The following is a 24,378-nucleotide window of genomic DNA, read 5'->3' as shown; positions in this document are numbered from 1 at the left end:
TTCCAAGCAGTGCGCTTTCATCTACCCAGCGTCCAGTGTCCAGCACCTTGGTGACTACATCCTTTCACCGCTCCGTGCAAGTATACCACATATCATCGAGTGGTAAGAGTCTCATAGAGACAACTGTATTTGGCAACCATTGACAGGTGGACTTTGTGCCATATTCCAGTATAGGACTACCTATCTCAGGAAATTTTACCATAGAGTGCGGTCTGACCTTTCTTTTATGAATATTTTATGATTTTTATTTTTCATTGAGTGTTTTTATGTATATTGGGCCTTTTTTATCATGTGATATCGTGTATGAATTGAATAAACTTCAATATAGCATTTCTAGTGTTCCACTATCATTCCAGAAGGTGGTGTGCCTGCTGTTTCCTCTTGATATATATTTCTACTCTCAACTGGGTGAGTGACCCAGTAAGCAGCGAACCCACCGCTATCCGCCCATCAGAGTGTTGAGCCTCCCTATTCTGTTAATTTTTTTGCAAATACCTTTTTTAACGCTTGCTGTTGTACTTTTTGTGATGTAAGGTGACAAAAAAATGGTTTATTTAGCACAGTTTTTATTTTTTATTTTTTACGGTGTTCATCTGAGGGGTTAGGTCATGTGATATGTTTATAGAGCCGGTCGATACAGACGCGGTGATACCCAATATGTATACTTTTTTTTTTTACCCTATTTTTTACCAATTCTTTTTAACTTTATTTGGGGAAAATTATGTTTTTGTTTATTTTTACTTGAAACTTTTTTCAAATTTTTTTTCACTAAATTTTTTGTCCCACTTTGGGACTTGAACCTTTGGGGGGTCTAATCCTTTTCAATGCATTCCAATACTTCTGTATTGGAATGCATTGGCTGTATGAGTAATACTGTGTGTATTACTCATACAGCTTCCGGCCTGTGAGATCCAGGGGGCTGGATCTCACAGGCTCGTCACCGGAAGGCAGCGCGATGCCTTCCTTAGACATTGCGCTGCCTTCCATGCCATCTGGTCCCCCCTACAGCCGCATGGGGACCCGATGGCACCGCCCGCCGCAATAAGTAAAAGCCGCAAACCGCAGGTCTGAATTGACCTGCGGTTTGCGGCTCGCGGGACCCCCCCGGGCATTTAGCCGAGGTGCCTGCTCAATGATTTGAGCAGGCACCGGCTTCCGATCACCGCCCGCCGCACGGCGCTGATCAGAAATACACAGGGCGTACAGGTACGCCCTGTGTCCTTAAGTACCAGGACATAAGGGCGTACCTGTGCGCCCTGTGTCCTGAAGAGGTTAAATCAAGAAGTTAGCCATGTGTGCATGAGTACCAAAAGGCAAGACTTCGCTGTTATATGTGAGGGCCTGCAGGTGAGCTGACCCTGTAAAACATTATATGCGAGGGCATCATTTGCTACTAGAGCCTGCAGGTAAGCTGACCGTGTAAAACATTATATGCGAGGGCATATATGCGAGGGCATTATATGCTACAAATAAGCATGTTGATATGATGGAAGAGGAGGAGGAGGATGAGAAAAGGAAGATTTAACCATATACCCTTTTTTGTGGTGGAAAGGGTGCATGGGAATACAGTGTATTGAGTACATTAAACAACATATTTAAAGTGCCTTTGTTCATCCGCTTTCCTCTGGTGGAGTCGAGAAGTCTGTGGCAATCCAGGCCTTGTTCATTGTCAACCTGTCAGCATTTTCAGTTGACAGTTACGCTTATCTGTTATAATGCCACCATCAGCACTAAATAACCTTTTAGACAAAACACTGGCGGCAGGGCAGGCCAGCACCTCCAAGGCGTAGAGCGCCAGTTTGTGCCACGTGTCCAGCTTGGACACCCAGTAGTTGTAAGGCACTGGGGGATGACTGAGGACGCTGATACGGTCTGCTACGTACTCCTTCACCATCTTCTAAAACTTTTCCCTCCTTGTGACACTAGGCCCGCGCATCAGGGTGAGGGTGCTGGTGGGGTGTCATGAAACTGTCACAGGCCTTGGAGAGTGTTGCCCTGCCTCTGTTGGAACTGCTGTGTGTTTCCCATGTTTTCCCTCCTCGGTTGCCCAAGGAAGTATGGGCTCTGCCGCCAGTGTTGTCAGGTGGAAATTTTTGGAGCAATTTTTCAACAAGGACCTTCTGGTATTGCACTGTTTTGCTCGTCCTCTTTACCTGAGGAATGAGAGATGAGAAGTTCTCTTTGTAGCGGGGGTCAAGAAGGGTGAACAACCAGTAATCTGTGTTTTCTAAAATGCGTATAACGCGCGGGTCCCGGGAAAGGCAGCCTAACATGAAGTCAGCCATGTGTGCCAGAGTACCAACAGGCAAGAATTCGCTGTCGTCATCAGGAGGATGACTGTCCATCTCCTCATCCTGTTCCTCCTCTTCTGCCCAACCACGCTGAACAGATGGAATTAAACTTCCATGGGTACTACCCTCTGTAGTGGAGGCAACCGTCTCCTGCTCCTCCTCTTCATCATTCCATTCATGCTGAGAAGACGGACGCAGGGTGGTCTGACTATCACCCTGTGTAATGTCTTCTTCCCCCATTTCCACCTCTTCCACATGCAAAGCGTCGTCCTTAACCTCTTCAGGACACATGACGTACCGGTATGGCATGTTGTCCTGGTACTTAAGGACACATGATGTACCAGTACGTCATGTATAGTTCCGATCACCGCAGCCCGGCGGGCGGGCGGTGATCGGAACCCGGTGCCTTCTCACATCATTGAGCAGGCACCTTGGCTAGATGCGCCGGGGGGTCCTGTGACCCCCCCCCCCCCCCTGTCGGCGATCGCAGAAAACCACGGTTTTCTGCGTTTACGGGTTATTCAGGTCTCTGAGGACCCGATAACCCGGAACAGGATGGTGATCAGTGGAGTGATTTTACCCCACCAATCACCATCCTGCGATCCTGAGAGGTGACGGTGACATCACCTCTCAGGATCGCCTCTGATTGGTAGGTGGGCGGGCGGCGGGAGATTCAAATGTTGCCAGTGCTCTTCTCCTCCTCCTTTTGTGTCCCGGAGCGGAGGAGAGCTGGCTGCACGTTGGTGGGATCTGAGCCAGCATCACTCCATCTGTGCCCCAGCACTCATCCTTGCCCCCCAGGACCAAATCTGTGCCCCAGCACCCCCCATCTGATCAGCAGGTAATTTGAGAAAGTCTAGGGAAAGGTTGGGCTAGGCAGGGATAATAAAGGGAAAGTTAGTGTGAAAAAAAGTTTTATTGCATCACCCTAGACCCTAGACCCCCAGGGGTGCTGCTGCTTGCCCCCCTGCCCCCCCCCAAATTTTTTGGGGCGCAGGCACTCTTAGCGTCCGGCCACTGTTAGCGCATCGCACACCCCACCGCTGATCAACTTCGGACGGTTGATCAGCGGTTTTAAAAAAAAATTAACTTTTTTTTCATATTTTTTGCCCTTTTTTTAGTTAGTCTTTTTTTTTCCTGTTAGTTTCAGGGATAAGTCCGCAAACACCCGTGCCCCCACACACCAAATAAAGATTTACACGCACGCACATACACACGCAGACACACACTCCCCTATGGCCCGCCGGATGTTCTCGGCCGAGGAGGCATACGCCCAGCTTGCCTCAGAGTCCAAGAGTGCCAGTCCAGTGATGACGAGGATGACCCCACTTTCCTGTTGTCATCCGCGTCCTCCTCATCATCTAGCGATGATGATGAGCCCCCAAGGCGGCGGAGACGCTGCCAGGCGGAGCAAGGGGACAGCCATGTTAGGGACCCTGTGGCCCACCCTAGTACAAGAAGCTCTGGGACTCGTACTAGTTTTCCAGGCCCACCAGTTAAATCCACTGGAGCCCCCTGCCGGTGAACTTGTCTGGTGTCCCCAGAGCGATTTGAGCTCGTGATTCCTGATTTTGTAGGCCAACCAGGAATCCAGATTTCCACAGTGGGCTTCACTGAATATGACTTTTTTTGTAATTTTTTCAGTGACCAACTGGTAAATCTAATGGTGGAGCAGACAAACAGGTATGCCCAACAGTTCGTTGCTCAACACCCGGGCTCCTTTTTGGCTAGGCCCGGTGGCTGGACGCCGGTCAGTGCAGCCGAGATGAGGACATTTTGGGGCCTCGTGCTGCATATGGGCCTAGTCAAGAAATCTAGTGTCAGGCATTTCTGGAGTGGGGACGTCCTCTACCAAAGCCCACTTTACAGTACGGCCATGACACACTCCGGGTTTGAGGCCATACGGAAATGCCTGCATTATTCAGATAATGAAGCATGGCAGCATGTCCTCCCCGAGGTGATCCGGTCATCGAGATTCCCGTATTCAACCCTCAGAATGTCCCCCCACTGTTAGCGGGAAACTTGTGTATGACCTTATGCACCCACTGCTAGATAACTTTTATACTAGTATCCCCTTGTTCCAGTCCCTTGCCGCCAGATACACGTCCGCTTGTGGGACCATGCAGAAAAATCAACGCGGACCCCCTGCCCACCCCCTCTAGGTACCTATCCTTAGGGGTGAGACCCGTGCCCTTACCACTGGAAAACTGTTGCTGGTCAGATATAAGGACAAGAGGGATGTCCTTGCACTGTCCACAATTCATGGTAACGGCATCACCCCTGTGACTGTGCGAGGTACCCAGTGTCGGACTGGGGTGCCTAGGGCCCACCAGTGGAATTGATTTTGGGGGCCCACCCTAGAGCTGGAGATATAACTTGTTCATTTTTCAGTCTCGCACACATGAATGTATGCATTTTAGCACACAATACAGTAACAGTATGCTAAACAGAACAGTATTGTGCACTGCACTATATCAAATAGTTTCTCTTTAAAGGGAGTCTGTCATCACAGTTTCACCTTTTTAACCCTTCCCATAGCTTTCTAGCAGCATTACAGTTGATAAAAACGTTACCTTTATAAGCAATCGTGGACTTATAAAACTGGCAAAAATCATCTTAGTAGGATGTGCAAATGAGGGCTCGCAAGTGCCCAGGGGCCGCGTCAACCTCGTAGGTGCCCAGGCAGCTCTGCCTTATCATCGCTTCCCTCCGCCCAGTCTTTCCCTCTGCCCGCCCATCTTCTTACTTCTTCTTTCGACGAGATCCTGCGCACTGAGTCCGTTAGCCGGCGCATGCGCATTAATTACTGTGATGCCATACCAGGAATGGAATGCGCCGGCCGATGGATATCAGACCCCCACCAATCAGATACTGATGACCTATCCACAGTCATATGTGACTGATATCAGCCGCTCCTCTTATAACGTTCCAGCACTGATATAACCTCCAGAGACATTACATCACATGTGACTGATATCAGCCGCTCCTCTTATAACGCTCCAGCACTGATATAACCTCCAGAGACATTACATCACATGTGACTGATATCAGCCGCTCCTCTTATAACGCTCTAGTACTGATATAACCTCCAGAGACATTACATCACATGTGACTGATATCAGCCGCTCCTCTTATAACGCTCCAGCGCTGATATAACCTCCAGAGACATTACATCACATGTGACTGATATCAGCCGCTCCTCTTATAACGCTCCAGCACTGATATAACCTCCAGAGACATTACATCACATGTGACTGATATCAGCCGCTCCTCTTATAACGCTCTAGTACTGCTATAACCTCCAGAGACATTACATCACATGTGACTGATATCAGCCGCTCCTCTTATAACGTTCCAGCACTGATATAACCTCCAGAGACATTACATCACATGTGACTGATATCAGCCGCTCCTCTTATAACGCTCTAGTACTGATATAACCTCCAGAGACAATACATCCTATGTGACTGATATCAGCCGCTCCTCTTATAACGCTCCAGCACTGATATAACCTCCAGAGACATTACATCACATGTGACTGATATCAGCCGCTCCTCTTATAACACTCTAGTACTGATATACCGTATTTTTCGCCCTATAAGATGCACCGGGGTTTCTGGGGAGGAAAATAAGAAAAAAAAATATTTTTAACCAAAAGGTGTGCTTTTGGTGGGTTTGGAACTAATGGTGGTCTGTGGATGGCACTATTACTGGGGATCTGTGAAGGACACTGTTATGGGGGGGATCTGTGAAGGACACTGTTATGGGGGGGGATCTGGGGATGGCACTGTTATGGGGGGGGGATCTGGGGATGGCGCACTGTTATGGGGGATCTGTGGATGACGCACTGTTAGGCCTCATGCACACGACTGTTTTATTCCATGTCCGTTGTTCCGTTTTCGTGATTTTCTGCGGACCCATTGACTTTTAATGGGTTTGTTGAAAACTCGGCTAATGCACCGTTTGTCATCCGCGTCCGTGATCCCTGGTTCCAGTCCGTCAAAAAAATATAACCTGTCCTATTTTTTCCACGGAAAACGGTTTGCGGATCCATTCAAGTCAATGGGACCGTGAAAAAACGCGGAGGCACACAAGATTGTCATCCGTGTCCGCGTCAGTTTTTTCCCTATCATTTGCATGGCAAACTTGACTTAGATTTTTTTTTAACTTTCCTTCATGTCTGGTGATCCTCCAAAAATAAATGAAGACACACGGAAACAAAAACGGAAACGGATCACGGAACAATGGAACCCCATTTTGCGGAACAGAACACAACAACGGTCGTGTGCATGAGGCCTTATGGGGGATCTGTGGATGACGCACTGTTATGGGGGGGATCTGTGGATGACGCACTGTTATGGGGGGGATCTGTGGATGACGCACTGTTATGGGGGGGATCTGTGGATGACGCACTGTTATGGGGGTATCTGTGACGGACACTGTTATTGGGGGGTATCTGTGGATGGCACTGTTATGGAGGTGGATCTGTGGATGGCACTGTTATGGAGGGGGATCTGTGGATGGCACTGTTATGGAGGGGGATCTGTGGATGGCACTGTTATGGAGGGGGATCTGTGGATGGCACTGTTATGGAGGGGGATCTGTGGATGGCACTGTTATGGAGGGGGATCTGTGGATGGCACTGTTGTGGAGGGGGATCTGTGGGTGGCACTGTTATGGGGGGATCTGTGGATGACGCACTGTTATGGAGGGGGATCTATGACGGACACTGTTATGGAGAGGGGGATCTGTGGATGGCACTGTTATGGAGGGGGATCTGCGGGTGGCACTGTTATGGAGGGGGATCTGTGGGTGGCACTGTTATGGAGGGGGATCTGCGGGTGGCACTGTTATGGAGGGGGATCTGCGGGTGGCACTGTTATGGAGGGGGATCTGCGGGTGGCACAGTTATGGAGGGGGATCTGCGGGTGGCACAGTTATGGAGGGGGACCTGTGGGTGGCACTGTTATATATGTGCCATCACAGACCCCCCACCCCATAACAGTGCCATCCACAGACCCCCCCACCCCTTAACAGTGCCACCCACAGATGTCCCTCATAAAACTGTCATCCACAGATCCCCCCCCCACCGCTCCAGTATACAAATATAAAATGTCTGATTGAATTAAAAGTTATTACACATGCCCCCTCACTCCTAATATTACTGTACACCCTAACAGCTTCTGTACAACGCAGGCAGGCCGGGCGGTCAGCGCGTCACTCACTGACGTCACGTGCCTGCGCCGCCTGCTTGATTCATAAAGTAGGCGGCGCAGGCACGTGACATCGGGGAGTTATGCTGCTGTTAGGGTGTAAGGTAATATTAAAAGTGGGGGGGGGGGCATGTTTAATCACTTTTAATTGAATGAGACATTTTATATTTGAATATTGCAGCACCGGAGCGGCGGGGCCGGAGTACAGTGACTGCACCCAGTCCCTCCCCGCTCTCGTATACATCGCAGCCTGTAAAAATGTCAGCATTCACCCCATAAGACGCAGGGGCATTTTCCCATTTTTTGGGGGAAAAAAGTGCGTTTTATAGGGCGAAAAATACGGTAACCTCCAGAGACATTACATCATATGTGACTGATATCAGCCGCTCCTCTTATAACGCTCCAACGCTGATATAACCTTCAGAGACATTACATCCTATGTGACTGATATCAGCTGCTCCTCTTATATCGCTCCAGTACTGAGATAACCTCCAGAGCAGGGGCGTACATACAGGGGTCGCGGCTGGGCCCGGCACTCCAGGGGGCCCGGCCGCCTGTGGACCCCTGGCCCCGCCCTGCAGTAGTGCTGTGCCTGCCTGTATAAAGGCTGTTTCACACGAGCGAGTCGATTGCGGGAATCACGCTCCGTGTGTGAGTGTGAACCTCCGCTCTGCTCATAGTGACATAAAGCGGTCAGTATGATTCTGTGGAAAAAAGGCCATGCAGAGACACATAGTATTATAAACCATGATAATGCCGTGCGCTCCTGCAAGTCCAGAGCGGAGGATCACACTCACACACGGAGCGTGATTCCCGCAATGGACTCGCTCGTGTGAAACAGCCTTAACCCGGGCGGCCGACCCGGGGCCCGCCGCCCAGTGTTGCGTTTCTGCGCTGCAGTGCCAGGCCAGGCCAGCCCTACCCTCCTTGAGTGAGAGTCTCCTCCCCCTGATTCTCCTCCCCGTGCAGGTGCGGCGTGCCTAGTCATTTCCTGTTGGGCGGCCGCACCGGACACAACGTTTCCCTAGGCTGCGCAGGCGCACAACAACGCCGAGACGCAGCAGGAAGAAGGCACCGGAGAGCGTGAAGAAGCCGGTGCCGGTTCGGAAGTGAAGATAAGATTTGTAAAAAAAAAAAAAAAAAAGGTCTTCATAATTGCTCACCTCATTTATGGTGAGTGAGTTCAGAGTACACTCAGAGTAGGGTCTGATGGGGGCTGAGAGGGGCTGGCTTTATAACTAGCTCTGCTATATTTCTGTAGCCTGCAACCTCTGACTGCCCAGTTGGGCTGAAACTACTACTTGCCATGTACAATTCTTTTGTGCTGTCCCGGAGCGCTGGCAACACAGGGACATTCCTTCAGTTCTATGAGGCAGTCCTCAAGGCCCGGATCTTTTCGGACCGAGAAAGAGCAGGCCGGAGTACCTCGGGAACTGGAGGCGCCCAGATCGTCCCTGGCCAACACTTTCCAGGTGTGGTCCTCCAGACTGGCAAGAAGGGACGAACCCAAAAAAGGTGCAGAGTGTGTCACAGGAGGGGGATACTGAAGGACACTACTACTCAATGTGACACGTGCCCCGTTCATCCGGGCCTCTGCATTATTGGTTGCTTCAGGGAGTACCACACTTCCATGGAGTACTAAATTTATATCCCAATGTAGCCACTGACAATCGTAAAAACTAAAATAATTAAAAAAAGTATACAAATTAGGTATCTCCGCATCGTTAATAATCTCCTCTATAAAAATACCCCATGACCATATTAACACGGTCAAAAACTCATATAGCCCCCAAAATAGTGCCATTAAAACCGTCCTCTCATCCCGCAAAAAATGAGCCCCTACATAAAATAATCTGCTAAAAAACTAACAAAAAAATGACTCAGACTTTAGATACAAATTTTTTTTTTTGTATCAAAAAGGATAATATAGTTTCAGATAGACTTATTAGGTATCGCAGCGTCCGTAAGAATCTCCTCTATAAAAATACCCCATGACCTAACCCCCCAGATTAACACGGTCAAAAAAAAAATTAAAAACGGTGCCAAAATAGCTATTTTTGGCACTTTTCCATTTCAATACGTTTTTTTCCGGTAACAAAGCAAGGGTTAACAACCAAACAAAACTTAATATTTATTACCCTGAAATTGCAATTTACAGAAACGCCACATTTGTGGTCGTAAACTGCTGTATCACTAAAAGGCAGGGCGCAAAAGGAAAGGACCGACATGGTTTCTGGAAGGCCGATTTTGATGCCTTTTTTATTGACACCATGTCCTTTTTGAAGCCCCCCTGATGCACCCCTTAAGTAAAAACTCCCTAAAAGTGACCCCATCTAAGAAACTACACCCCTCAAGGTATTCAAAACTGATTTTAAAAACTTTATTAACCCTTTAGGTGTTACTCAACAGTTAATGGCAAATGGAGATGAAATTTCAGAATTTAAATTTTTGGTAACCTTGCCTCACAAAAATATAATATAGAACAACCAAAAATCATATGTACCTTAAAAATAGTCCCAACAAAACCACCACCTTATCCCGTATTTTCCAAAATGGGGTCACTTTTAGGGAGTTTCTACTCCAGGGGTGCATCAGGGGGGTTGAAACAGGACACAGTGTAAATAAACCGGTCCATAAAAATCAGCCCTCCAAAAACCACATGGCGCTCCTTTCCCTCTACGCACTGCTGTGTGGCCATACAGTAGTGTACGACCACATATGGGGTGTTTCTGTAAACGGCAGAGTCAGGGAAATAAAGATACAGTCTTCTTTGGCTGTTACCCTTGCTTTGTTAGTGGAAAAAATGTGTTAAAATGGAAAGTTTGGCAAAAAAATCTAATTCTCAAATTTCATCCCCATTTGCCAATAACTCTTGTGCAACACGTAAAGTCTTAATGATGTTTGTAAAATCTGTTTTGAATACCTTGAGGGGTGTAGTTTCTTAGATGGGGTAACTTTTAGGGAGTTTCTACTCCAGGGGTGTATCAGGGGGGTTGAAACAGGACACAGTGTAAATAAACCGGTCCATAAAAATCAGCCCTCCAAAAACTACACGGCGCTCCTTTCCCTTTACGCCCTGACGTCTGGCCGTACAGTAGTGTACGACCACATATTGGATGTTTCTGTAAACTGCAGAGTCAGGGCAATAAATATACAGTCTTTTTTGGCTGTTAACCCTTGCTTTGTTAGTGGAAAAAATGGGTTAAGATGGAAAATTTGGCAAAAAAATTAAATTCTCAAATTTCATCTCCATTTGCCAATAACTCTTGTGCAACACCTAAAGGGTTAACACAGTTTGTAAAATCAGTTTTGAATACCTTGAGGGGTGTAGTTTCTTAGATGGGGTCACTTTTATGGAGTTTCTACTCTAGGGGTGCATCAGGGGGGCTTCAAATGGGACATGGTGTAAATAATCCAGTCCAGCAAAATCTGCCTTCCAAAAAGCATATGGCGCACCTTTCCCTCTACGCCCTAGTGTGTGGCCGTACAGTAGTGTACGACCACATATGGGGTGTTTCTGTAAACGGCAGAGTCAGGGCAATAAAGAAACAGTCTTGTTTGGCTGTTAACCCTTGCTTTGTTAGTGGAAATAAAAGGGTTAAAATGGAAAATTTGCCCAAAAATTAAAATTCTGAAATTTTATCTCCATTTGCCATTAACACTTGTGGAACCCCTAAAGGGTTAATGATGTTTGTAAAATCAGTTTTGAATACCTTGAGGGGTGTAGTTTCTATAATGGGGTCATTTTTGGGTGATTTCTATTATGTAAGCCTCGCAAAGTGACTTCAGACCTGAACTGGTCCCTAAAAATTGGGTTTTTGTTGCATATAATTTGGGCAAATGGCAAATTTGCCAAAACTTATTATGGTGCTTGGATGCCATGTGGTGGATCATGCTCGTGGTGAGTTTGCTAGTGTTCACGCCCGGCTCATTTTGGTGTGGCACAGGTTGCAAACTACTACTCTTGTCGTCCGCACTTTCCTCAAAAAAGCTCCATACTGCGGAACACCTACCCCTTGGCAAGGGAGATTTACGCAAGGGGTTGCTCCATGGAACAGTTGCGGGCCTGTTTGGTGTGGCCTTCCTTCTCCCTTTTGCCACCCCACTGGCTCTTCCAGCCTGTTGCGGAGCTGCAGATCCCTTCCCCTCTGTACTGCTGTCCTCTCTCAGCTTTCCACCTTCCTGTCTTCCACTTCCTCACTCTGATCATCCGCTTGATTTGTTCACCTAACCACAACCTCAGTGATTGACAACTGTGTCTCATGGTCTTCATCAACCTCTTGAGACAGTAATTGCGGTTGACTCATTGGCAACTGTGTCTCATCATCCACCTCATTAAACACTAATTGTCGTTCTCCACCATCATGTTCTTGTGACTGTGGATGCTCAAGAGGGTGGGAATCAGGGCACAAGATCTCATGTTCCTCTTCAAGTGTGCTTGGCGAGAGGGCCAAATCAAGTAATGGCGATGAAAAGAGGTCCTCGGAATATCCGAGTGTGGGAATACTTGTTTGGCCAGTTTCTCCATGGTGGGAGGAAGGAGGATCAGTTTGAGGATTCTGTTGACCAGACTCTTGGCTACTGAAACTAGACTTGGTGGAAGACAGGGTAGTGCTTAACCGACTGGAAGCATTATCTGCTGCAATCCAACCGACCACCTGGTAGCACTGGTCTGACTTCAAGAGTTTTGTCCTGCGATGCCATGCAAACTGGGACATAAAGCTAGGTATCGTGGATGATAGTTTTTCTTGTGCTCTGGCAGCAGGTAGTTTCAACGCGCCCAGCGCCACGGCCTCTGCGTGAACCATCAGCATCACGGCCACTTCCCCGTCCCTTAATGCTTGCCTTTTTCATATTAAATGTTATATGTACGCTTGACACACAAGATGTGGCACGGATGTGACAGTTCACAGCAAGCACAGTATATGGAAAAAGTACGTAGAAGTATGGAAAAAGGAAAATAGATTTCACTTATATTTTTCCTATCTCTGGCCCTGACACACAGAAGTTATTGCACAGATGTCACAAGTCACTGCAGACACCCTCTATAGAAAAAGTATTGAAAATGATGGAAAAAAATAAATAAATTTTCACTTATATTTTTCCTATCTCTGGCCCTGACACACAGAAGGTATTGCACAGATGTCACAAGTCACTGCAGACACCCTCTATAGAAAAAGTATTGAAAATGATGGGGGGAAAAATTTATGGCTATATTGCCACCACACACAATAGTCCTTCAAAGGACTTTTGGGTCTTTGAAACGTTTTTCAACTAAATAGATTGCGAATCTTGCGATCACAGTCCATACACTATCTGTCCCTTCCTAAGCGCAGCTCTCCCTGACTACAAATGAGCCGAACATGCGTCATCGGGTGCTAGGTCCTTTAAGCGCAAGTGTCCTTTTGAGGAGGAAAATTCTTCCTCTTGGGGGAAAGCCCCAAAAATTGATGTCGCCATTTCTAAAGTTTTCGAAAACATCATCTCTTCCCTTTGAGGATACTGGTGTGCTTAAAGAACCCTTAGATAAAAAAGCTGAGTCTTTCCTTAGGGGAGCTTGGGAGGCCTCCACGTTATCTTTTCGCCCGGCTATAGCAGCTACGGTTACAGCCAGAACATTAGCTCTTTGGTTGCAGCAACTGGAGGTTCAGTTAAAAGATAGATGCCCTAGGGAACAGATTTTATCTTCCTTATCCACATTACAAAAATTACAATGCTGACTTTTTGACAGACACTTCAGTCGATACGATCAAGCTTAGTGCTCAGTCGGCATCCCTAACTAACTACGCTCGGAGGGCACTTTGGCTTAAGAGTTGGAGTGGGGGGGATGTGGCATCAAAGCCCATATTCAAGGATACAGCTTTCAGGGTCTATGGTCCCCAAGTCAGAAAATGTTCTCTTCCAATCAGAAAGAATTAGTGGCGGTAAGACTGGTGTTGTGGAAATTTTATTAGGATGTGTATTTAATATATTGCGTATTGTCATCATGTCTCTCAGTGTCAGGGTAAACCATTGGAGTGGATATCTTCCTGTGTATGTGGAGACACAGCTGCCGTGCGCAGAGGTCTCCATCGGCGAATGGTCCAATGTGCTATGCACTGGGCTGGGGCCCGGGGAAGACTGATGTGTTCAGCAGAGCAGTGTTTTCTTGGGGAATGTATGGATCACTGAGCAAGGCTGGATAAAATTAACTCCAGTAGTAATGGTAGATTATTGTATACATGTGTTTGTTAGCTGGCTAGGTTATTCTTGTCTTCCTATGTCATCACTTCCTGTATGTCATCACTTCCTGCATCCTTGTTATGGGCCAGCCCCTTTTACACCTTTTGTGAGTAAATAAAAGAAACAGACTGGGCAGGGGGAAGGGGAGTTGCTCAGCAGAATTCAAGATGGTAACACCTGTGTCTGACTCTGACTACAGTTGAGGGATTTTTACCTTTCCTTACACAAAGCCTGATGAGAGCGGATTTCAAATATTAATATTTCTATTTCACTGGCCATGAAAGCTTCTCAGTCCCTTCTAGGGTCAGGTCATGTGAGGATTATCTCAGACAATGAGGTGACCGTGGCATATTTGAATCATCAGAGGGGAACAAGATCGATCACCCTGGGGTCGGAAGCAAGGAGATTGCTAGGAATATTAGAAAAACAGGTCAGTCATGTATTAGCTCTCCATATAAAAGGAAAGGAGAAGGTTCAGGCAGACTTCCTAAGCAGGTACCCCCTGAAGCAAGGGGAGTGGTCCCTGAACAGTTCTATATTTGCCATGATCACAAAGTCTTGGGGAATGCCGGTGATAGATCTATTTGGTTCAAGCCAGAACAAGAAAGTAGACCAATTTTGCTCGCTAAATCCCAGGGAGTTCCCCTATGGGGTGGACGCATTTCTTCTGAAGTGGGACTTCACTCTAGCATATGCCTTTCCCCCCTTCCAGTTGCTACCAGCAGTCATCAAAAAGATCTGGAAGGACAAAGCAAGGGTTATCCTCATTGCCCCCTTTTGGCCCAAGAGGGCATGGTTTACTTTCCTCTGGACCATGTCGGTATCAGACCCCTGGATTCTACCAGAGATCCCAGATCTGCTGTCCCAGGATCTGGTTTTTCATCCAGCAGTAAGTGGTCTCCATCTGATTAATCAAGAAGGGGTTCTCTCAGGAACTCATTGCGACTTTGCTTAAAAGCAGAAAGCCTGTGACTATTTCAATCTATGCTAGAACTTGGAAGAAGTTTATAGATTTTGGTAATCTTAACCCAAAAAATTTACCTTCATCGGACAGAGTCCTGGAATTCTTACAGAAAGGTCTTTCATTAGGGTTGGCAAAAAATACTCTTAAGGTACAGGTTTCTGCCCTGTCGGTACTATTTGAACAAAGCTTTGCTGCAGATCCTTGGGTCATTAGGTTTTTTAAAGCGGTAGATAGGATGACTCCAGTCTCATCCCCCAGGGTCCCCCTGTGGGATCTTAATCTTGTGCATAAATCCTTAACCCAGGCACCCTTTGAACCCATTGATTCTTCTGGCATAAAACATCGTACTTATAAAATGGTTTTATTGGTAGCTCTCACCACTGCTAGAAGGATAAGCGAGTTGCAGGCTATTTCCATTAATCCTCATTATTCAACCTGATCCGGCCTTTTTACCTAAAGTCTCCTCTAAATTCCATAGGTCTCAAGAAATAATTCTGCCTTCCTTTTGTGGCCATCCTAAAAATTCTAGGGAATTGGAATTTCACACTCTTGATGTCTGGAGAAGCTTGTTACAGTATCTCAAAGTTACTGAAGGATGGAGAAAGTCTTCTGCTTTATTTGTTCTTTTTTCGGAATCAAATAAAGGGAAGAAGGCTACCAAGAGTACCTTGTCTAAGTGGCTTAGACTAGGTATTATACAATCTTACTTGGAGGTTGGTCTGTCTCCTCCAGTCTCGGTGAAGGCTCACTCTACTCGCTCTGTTTCCACTTCTTGGGCTGAGAGATCAGAGGCTTCAATTGAGCAAATTTGTAAGGCGGCCACGTGGTCATCTCCTTGTACCTTTTCCCATCACTACCGTTTGGATCTGCACTCTTCCTCTGATCTTTCTTTTGGTAGGAAGGTTTTACAAGTGGTGGTCCCTCCCTAGGAAGGGTTATATTCTTCTGTAATTCTCTCTGTGGTGCTGTCGTGGGGAGGGGAAAAATGATGATTACACTTACCGGTATTCTGATTTTCCAGACCCCACAACAGCACCCTTCCTTATTCCCTCCCTGTCCTTGGTTTTGGGTTCTTCCTTCCTGAGCACAAATAAAAAACAAAACAAAAAAAAAACTTGTTACATCTCTGTATGTGTGTTCAGTATGATTACTTTAGGTAGGAGTCCCTCTCTTGCTCTGAAATCCACTGAAGGGGTAGAGAGGCTCCACCTTTTTTATTATATAGGTTTCCTGTCCCTGGGGGTTGATCCCTCTCTCTGTGGTGCTGTCGTGGGGTCTGGAAAATCCAATTACTGGTAAGTGTAATCATCATTTTTTCCAGAGCTGCGGACCAGAAGATCAGGGCCGCGCTCCGGAAATGCGGATGCGGAGTGCACATAGTGTGCTCTCCGCATTCATTTCTGACCCATTGAGAATGAATGGGTCCGCACCCATTCCGGACGTGTGAATGGACCCTAACAGATGCAACACTGAGAGGCTACTAATATCAGAAGTCTGCAAGTATGATTCAACTGAAATTTACTAGGATTTAAAAAAAAAAAAAGCAGTTTAAACAGACAAAAGATTAATCCAGAAACCAGCCATGGTCAGTACACATAGGGTCTAGAACTAAGGTAAAAGGCACAGAGCTAGGATGCATATGCAATAACATGCAATGCAATGACTGAATGGCAAAACTGAAATATCCAGCTTAGACCTCTTTCACACTTGCGTTGTCCGGATCCGTCGTGCACTCCATTTGCCGGAGGTGCCCGCCGGATCTGTAACACCGCAAGTGAACTGAAAGCATTTGATTTGAAGACGGATCCGTCTTCAAAATGCGTTCAGTGTTACTATGGCTCCCAGGACGCTAAAGTCCTGGCTGCCATAGTAGTAGTGGGGAGCGGGGGAGCAGTATACTTACAGTCCGTGCGGCTCCAGGGGCGCTCCAGAAGGACGTCAGAGCGCCCCATGCGCATGGATGACGTGATCCATGCGATCACGTCATTCATGCGCGTGGGGCGCCCTGACGTCACTCTGAAGCGCCCTGGGAGCCGCACGGACGGTAAGTATACTGCTCCCCCGCTCCCCACTACACTTTACCATGGCTGCAAGGACTTTAGCGTCCTGGGAGCCATGGTAACCATTCAGAAAAAGCTAAACGTGGGATCCGGTAACGCGCCGAAACGACGTTTAGCTTAAGGCCGGATCCGGATTAATGCCTTTCAATGGGCATTAATTCCGGATACGGCCTTGCGGCAAGTGTTCAGGATTTTTGGCTGGAGCAAAAAGCGCAGCATGCTGCGGTATTTTCTCCGGCCAAAAAACGTTCCGGTCCGGAACTGAAGGCATCCTGAATGGATTTCTCTCCATTCAGAATGCATTGGGATAATCCTGATCAGGATTCTTCCGGCATAGATCCCCGACGACGGAACTCTATGCCGGAACACAACAACGCAAGTGTGAAAGAGCCCTTATCTCTACGCAGGATGCTAAGCCAAGGATCTGATTTTCTCAGTGACCAGCCAGGGGTTACATACTTGGCATTGCAACCAGGACAGCTAGAGAAAAAAGACAATGCAACAGCACTCTGCAAACCAGATAAAGTACAATAATGCCATAGTCACAAAAAATGTTATAGTGCTAATACTACGCTTATTTATAAAGTGAGATGCTTGGCAAATGCATTTTGTACAAAACCATCTGAGCCCGTCTGCCAAACGTCAAGGCGATCTCTGTAAGACGGGAACCTAATACTAAATACTACCTGTTATGCGCCATCTGGCACTAGATATATTAAAAGCCACATTGATTATTTTGTATTCAAATTATTATTCATGTGGTCCAAGTAGGGTCCCCAGCCAGAATTCTTCTTTCTTCATGACAACTTATAGCTATTATGGCGACTGCAAACCATTGCCCAGCTCACCTTACCTAGTGACCTGGATTAATCTCCTACTGTTTTCTTCCTTCTTTTCCACTGGGTTCATTCTGTCCCATCATGTAGTCTGCAACCTGCTTACTGGCTTGGCCTCTCCTCCTGTGCCTGTAGGGCATGCATGCTACCTTTGGCCAGAGTGCATGCACCTTAGTCTTCACCAGCCAATGGGTGGCAGTCGTAGCGTACTTAAGGCACCTTCCCCTGTGTGAGCAATAGGTTCCTTAGCTTGCTAAGTTCTTGCAATGCCCATGTACTGACCTCTGCCTGTTTACTGGATACTGATCCTCCGCTACCTGACTTGTGCCTGACCTCTGTATTATTCCTTTGCTGCCTGTCCTCACCGTGGCCTGTCCCTGGCTCTGATTCTGCCTTATCCCTTTGTGCTCTGCATCAGTGTCTAGGACCATCTTGGGCCAGCTGTCAAAAACACAGAGACTAATTGATAAGGTATCAGCCAGATGGCTCCCCTGCAGTGAAGTCCAGATACCTGTATATGGATTCTGGACTGCCAGGATAATGACATTAGGATTAGCCCTAATTCAAATCTGTTGAATAACACAGTGGTTCCACACTAACTTCCATAACATTTATTCAAAGATCACAGTGAGAAGACATTTTTATGGACAAATTGAAAAAACCCCAGAATGAATCTGCCCAATTATAAGTGATTTATGGCTAACTATAAAGCATTAAAGTATAATAGTGCAATAAGATATACACTGGGGAAAATAAGTACTGTAGTTGATACACTGGCGATTTTGCAAGTTTTCCCACCTACAAAGAATGGAGAGGTCTGTAATTTTTTATTGTAGGTACATTTCAACTGTGAGAGACAGAATCTAAAAAAAAAATCCTGAAAATCACATTGTGTTATTTTTAAACAATGAATTTGCATTTTATTTTTGAATTGAGAGAATTCTGGCTCTCACACACCTTTTAGTTTTTCTTTAAGAAGCCTTCCTACTCTGCACTCATTATCTGTATAAAAGACACGTGTCCACACACTCAATCAATGACACTCCAACCTCTCCACCATGGCCAAGACCAAAGAGCTGTCTAAGGACACCAGGGACAAAATTGTATGGCTGGGATGGGATACAAGACAATAGGCAAGCAGCTTGGTGAGAAGGCAACAATTATTAGAAAATGGAAGAAACAAAAGATGAAGTCAATCTTCCTCGGTTTGGGGCTCCATGCAAGATCTCGTCTTCTGGGGTAAGGATGATTCTGAGAAAGATCAGGAATCATCTCAGAACTACACTGGAGGACCTGGTCAATGACCTGAAGAGAGCTGGGACCAGAGTCTCAAAGATTACCATTAGTAACACACTATGCAAGGTCCCCCTGCTCACATCAGCACATGTCCAGGCCAGTTTGAAATTCACCAATGGCCATCTGGATGATCCAAAGGAGACATTGGAGAAGGCCATGTGGTCAGATGAGACCAAAAAATAACTTTTTGGTGTCAACTCCACTCGCCGTGTTTGGAGGAAGTAGAAGGATGAGTCCAACCCCAAGAACACTGTCCCAACCGTTAAGCATGGGAGTGAAAACATCATACTTTAGGGGTGCTTTTCTGCAAAGGGGACAGGACGACTGCACTGTATTGAAAGGATGATGGATGGGGTCATGTATCGCAAGATTTTGGCCAACAACCTCCTTCCCTCAGTAAGAGCATTAAAGATCGGTCGTGGCTGGGTCTTCCAGCATGACAATGACCCGAAACACAAAGCTAGAGCAACTAAGGAGTGGCCTCATAAGAAGCATTTTAATGTCCTGGACTGCCCAGTAGCCAGTCTCCAGACCTGAAACTCAATGTAGCCCAGCAACAGCCCTGAAACCTGAAAGATCTGGAGAAGATCTGTATGGAGGAGTGGGACAAAATCCCTGCTGCAGTGTGTGCAAACTTGGTCAAGAACTACAGGAAATGTCTGATCTCTGTAATTGCAAACAAAGGTTTCTATACCAAATATTTAAGATCTGTTTTTCTATTGTATCAAATACTTATTTCATGCAATAAAATGCAAATTATTATTTAAAAATCATACAATGTGATTTTTAGATTCTGTCTCTCACAGTTGAAGTGTACCTATGATAAAAATTACAGACCTCTTCATTCTTTGTAGGTGGGAAAACTTGCAAAATCGCCAGCATATCAAACACTTATTTTGCTGTATATATAGTCCATTCAGGTTAGCCCAGTAAATATCTTTCAAATTTGCTGCTCAATTTTACATTGTCAAAATCTGCAATTTATGAAAAAAAATATATGATACTTACACAGCAGATTAGCAAAACTTCCCACTTGATAAACTGTACCATGCTTTTTCTTCAGCTCTGAAGCTGCCATTTCTGCAACTTTTATCTGTGAAAAAATACTGTATTTACAACTAGGAAAAGTGCTAACTTTCACTGACCACATAACAGTATAGTGATTTACATTAACACCCATGAATCAAATCAAGGCTGCCCAGGCATGTAAGCTGATTTTAAATTACAATAAATTTTGCGTGTAGTATAAAATAAACTAGATGGAGGGAAGTAACAGGAGCAGATCAGAGCTGATACTGTAATTTGTTGACATAAATCAATCGACTCCAGTTGGACTACAATTAGCACAGACGCTAATTATCTTTCAGCCTTGTGTATCCTCTGGTCATGATGGGTTTGTGGCTGTAACCTTAACATGCTGCTCATTACCGGTGATTATTATCCAAGTAGCAGAGCTTTTACATTGCTTTCTTGTTTACCAGACCATAACTAAGTAGTATTTATGGATATGGCTAGTGTTTTATTTGCAGTGCTCTACTGATGGACTCTCTATTTCACTATCCAATAGTCTAGATACAACTGGGAAAGTTTGGGATAATCTGCTGGATAGCACAGACTAAAACATATTCTTAAAGTAAATGCCTTGTTATTTGTTTCAGTGGAACTGATCTACTAAACTGCTACTCTAATTTTACATTTTAACTTACACACTATTCTTATTGGTATTATGAGTAACACATCCAACCCCTGTCCTTCTTTATGATTTTACCATGTCAAATATCAGTTACTGTTTTAAAAGTCAACCTTTCCTCTCAATCTTGCAAACAGGCACCATTCAAAGACTTAGAGATGCAAACTGTACCTTTATAACAGAAGGGGGCACATATTTTCATGGTGTCCATCAGTTTTGATTTTGAGCAGTTACCAAGTGTAATAGGAGTACATAATAAAAAAAAATGTATTTTGGGTTACTGGTAGAAGTGATGATGCACAGCTACAGTACCTTGTGTATTAACAAGTAAATGCTGAACTTCAGATTAAATATCTTGTAATTCAGAGTAAAATCCCTGACTCACATCACAACATTATTAATTTATCTTATTTTCTTTGCCAAGAATAGATAGACCCATCTTAAAGGGTCACTGCACTTTTCAACAATTTCATTTAATAGAATGGAATAAATAGAAAATTTCTAAATCACTTCACTTGAAAAATATGCCCGCATCCACCTGAAAAAAAAAAAAGCTGTAAAGTCACAGCCACTAGGGTCTCGCTTCCACCTAAGTGACAGTCCACTACCTGTTGTAAGCAAGATCTGTCCCTGGTAACTGAGACACAGAAGGCGACTGAAAGGAAGTGGGGGCATGTCAAAGCTAGCTGATACTGTGAGCCTGATAAAACAACTGCTTCTACACTGCTTCTGAACATCACAGGAGCGTCCTGAGGATCTGTATGTGTGATTTCCCCCTCCTTATGTGTTCTGTGAGTTCCAGAGGTAAAAACAAACATAGTGGAAAGTAAGGGAAAGGATGTCACAGAGAGGTGGCACAAGAGGGATTCCCCTGCTTCTGAGTGAAATGCATCTAGCTGTGCAAAACAAGAAATAATATAGCTGCATAAAACATTAGGGAAGCCCAAACATAACTGTTCATTCACAGTTAGGATTGTACAAAGAAGCACAGTCATTATGTAAACTTGTTTTTTGAAAACTCAGGTATTCTTTAAGACCTGGTGCTATGAGCCCTGAAAACATTGCAGAACTGTCACATGTGGTACCTGGGCCATCAATAAAGTATTTGTGATATACAGTGTGTATCACCGTTGACAATGGCAGAGTATCTGTAAACTCTCATTTTTATTCTTATCAATGGTATAAAAGTATAATAATAAAAAAAACTGTCATAATTTTATTTAATTTCCTCGCTTTGGATCCACATGCAGATTCCATACTGTGTTTTTTTTTAACCACTGGTAATTTTTTTTTCCCTGTTAAGGCTAATTTCACACTAGCGTTTTAGTTTTCTGGTATTGAGATCCGTCATAGGGGCTCAATACCGGAAAAAAACACTTCAGTTTTGTCCCCATTCATTGTCAATGGGGACAAAACAGAACTGAAAGGAATGCTCCAAAATGCATTCCGTTCTATTTAGTTGCGTTCCCATACCGGAGAGCAAACCGCAACATATTGTAGTTTGCTTTCCATCCTGTGATGCGGAGCAAGACGGATCCGGCATGACCCCCAATGCAAGTCATTGGGGACGGATGCGTTTTCTCTGACACAATCTAACACAATAGAAAACGGATCCGTCCCCCATTAACTTTCAATGGAGTTCATGACGGATCCGTCTTGGCAATGTTAGGGCTGTTTCACATGAGCGAGTCCATTGTGGGAATCACGCTCCGTGTGTGATCCTCCGCTCTGGACTTGCAGGAGCGCACAGCATTATCATGATTTATAATGCTATGTGCCACTGCTTGACCTTTTTTCCACAGAATCGTAGTGACAAAGCTGTCAGTATGATTCTGTAGAAATAAGGTCAAGCAGAGAGACATAGCATTATAAATCATGATAATGCCGTGCGCAAGTCCAGAGCAAAGGATCACACTCACACACGGAGCGTGATTCCCGCAATGGACTCGCTCATGTGAAACAGCCCTTAAAGATAATACAACCGGATCCGTTCATAATAGATGCAGATGGTTGTATTATCAGTAACGAAAGTGTTTTTGCTGAACCCTGCCGAATCCAGCAAAAACACTAGTGTGAAAGTAGCCTAACTCATCTAACCTTGGAATGTTCTAATTAAACATCTTAGCAGGCAAGAACATTATACATATTGTGCAATGTGTTAGACTTTTTTTTTTTTTCAATATAATTTTTATTCAAGATTCAATATAACAAATACATAATAAATCAATAACATAATTAGTTTTTACCCACTCAACCCAACCCTACCCTCCCTCAGTAGCGATGCGTCTCTAATCCTCCCACAATTAGAAGGGGGGAAAAAAACTAAAGTAAAAATAAATAACGAGAGCGGGGAGGGGCGGAAGGGGGTCACTAGAAAAAAAAATCTACCACCTCCAATCCCCCCATATAGCTAGACCATTTCTCTTCGGAATTTATCTGGCTATATAAAACATTCTCATATCTCTTAACCTTGTTTACCAGATGTAGCCACTCATTTAGCTTTGGGGTGTTATGTGAAATCCAGACTCAGGTGATTAAAAGTCTGGCTAAGAACATAATTTTGACCAACAAGATTCTTTGATACTTATGGCATTCTACCATAGGTAAATCACTCAGTATCCAGCACTCAGGTGTAAGCAGAATTACTAGTCTAAGTTTTTGAGTAATGAAATTATGAATTGAACCCCCAATAAAATGTGTTAGATCTGGACACAACCAAAAGATATGCAAAAAATCTGCCCACTGTGAATTACACCGAGGGCAATTCGAGGATTCTCGTAGACCACATTTATTTAGCCATATCGGTGTGATATATACTCCATGTTTTATATTAAACTGAATCAGTATGTGATTAAAGTTGTGTGATACAAATCTTAAATTACTAAATATGTTTTCCCAATCCTGTGTCATAACCATGGGCAATCAATTACCCATGGCCTCTGCCCCAGATAAACCACCTTATCAAAAGGTGCCTTAATTAATCATTTATATAGTTGGGAGATCTTACCCTTATGGGTGGAGCTTCCCAACACACAGGCTCGGACTGGCCCACAGGGGTAGAGGTGAATCCCCCGGTGGGCCCCTGAGCAAGGTGGGCCCCTAGTCTCCCATCCTCTGCAGTGGCACATATCACAGTAGACTTACTGCACTACATACATATATTCAATGTACAGCAACTCATCCAGCCTATGTTCATAAAAAAACACTTGATAGATTATTAAAGAAACTCCCCAGTTTATTATTATAGACACGATCAGAGCTTAGTATCCTCTTTTTCCCAGGACCTACCTTCAAAGTTGCTGCAGGGCCCCCTATATTCAATCATCTGGTAGCATCTTGCTGCTGTGTGAGTAGGTAATATTTGCATGTATCCGTATGGTGGGCCCCCAAAATAAATGTTACTGGTGGGCCTTAGGCACCCCAGTCCAACACCGCCAACACAACCTTCATAAGGGAAGAAGTGTATCTCCAAAAGAGAGACTTCTTTAACACTAAAGAGAGCAGAAGGTAACTGAAAATACCTAAACCAACTTAAATTACCTAAATTCCCCATTTGTGCCAACCTAGCGAAAGGCAGTACCTCTCCATTATTCACCACCTGTGAAAGATATATAATCACCACGTAATTTATCAACCTCCAGTAAATAAAAATTATGCCAAAGAGGAGTGCACGAAAAGGATCCCTTTATCCCGAGCCATCTTCTAATAATGGTCTAAGATCTAGAGAATAACTTACCGGTCACTCTATACTCTTGTTCAGTATTAATTAGTTGCCAGATTCCAATAGTGTAAATATATTATCAAAT

At 45.0% G+C, this 24,378-nt stretch overlaps 1 protein-coding gene across 1 annotated transcript in view; it reads right to left on the bottom strand.

Moving 5' to 3' along the window:
- Positions 1-24,378, bottom strand: part of CPO (carboxypeptidase O) — a 268,545-nt gene that overhangs the window by 28,448 nt on the left and 215,719 nt on the right. The window contains exon 11 of the mRNA XM_040441046.1: positions 19,891-19,975. Coding sequence (XP_040296980.1) covers positions 19,891-19,975 — 85 coding nt within the window. The remainder of the gene's footprint in view (positions 1-19,890; positions 19,976-24,378) is intronic.

This window comes from Bufo bufo, chromosome 7 (assembly GCF_905171765.1).
Source record: "Bufo bufo chromosome 7, aBufBuf1.1, whole genome shotgun sequence".
Taxonomy (NCBI): Eukaryota; Metazoa; Chordata; class Amphibia; order Anura; family Bufonidae; genus Bufo; species Bufo bufo.
The sequence above is the reverse complement of the archived record's forward strand: the minus strand, read 5'-3'. Positions and strand labels throughout refer to the sequence as shown.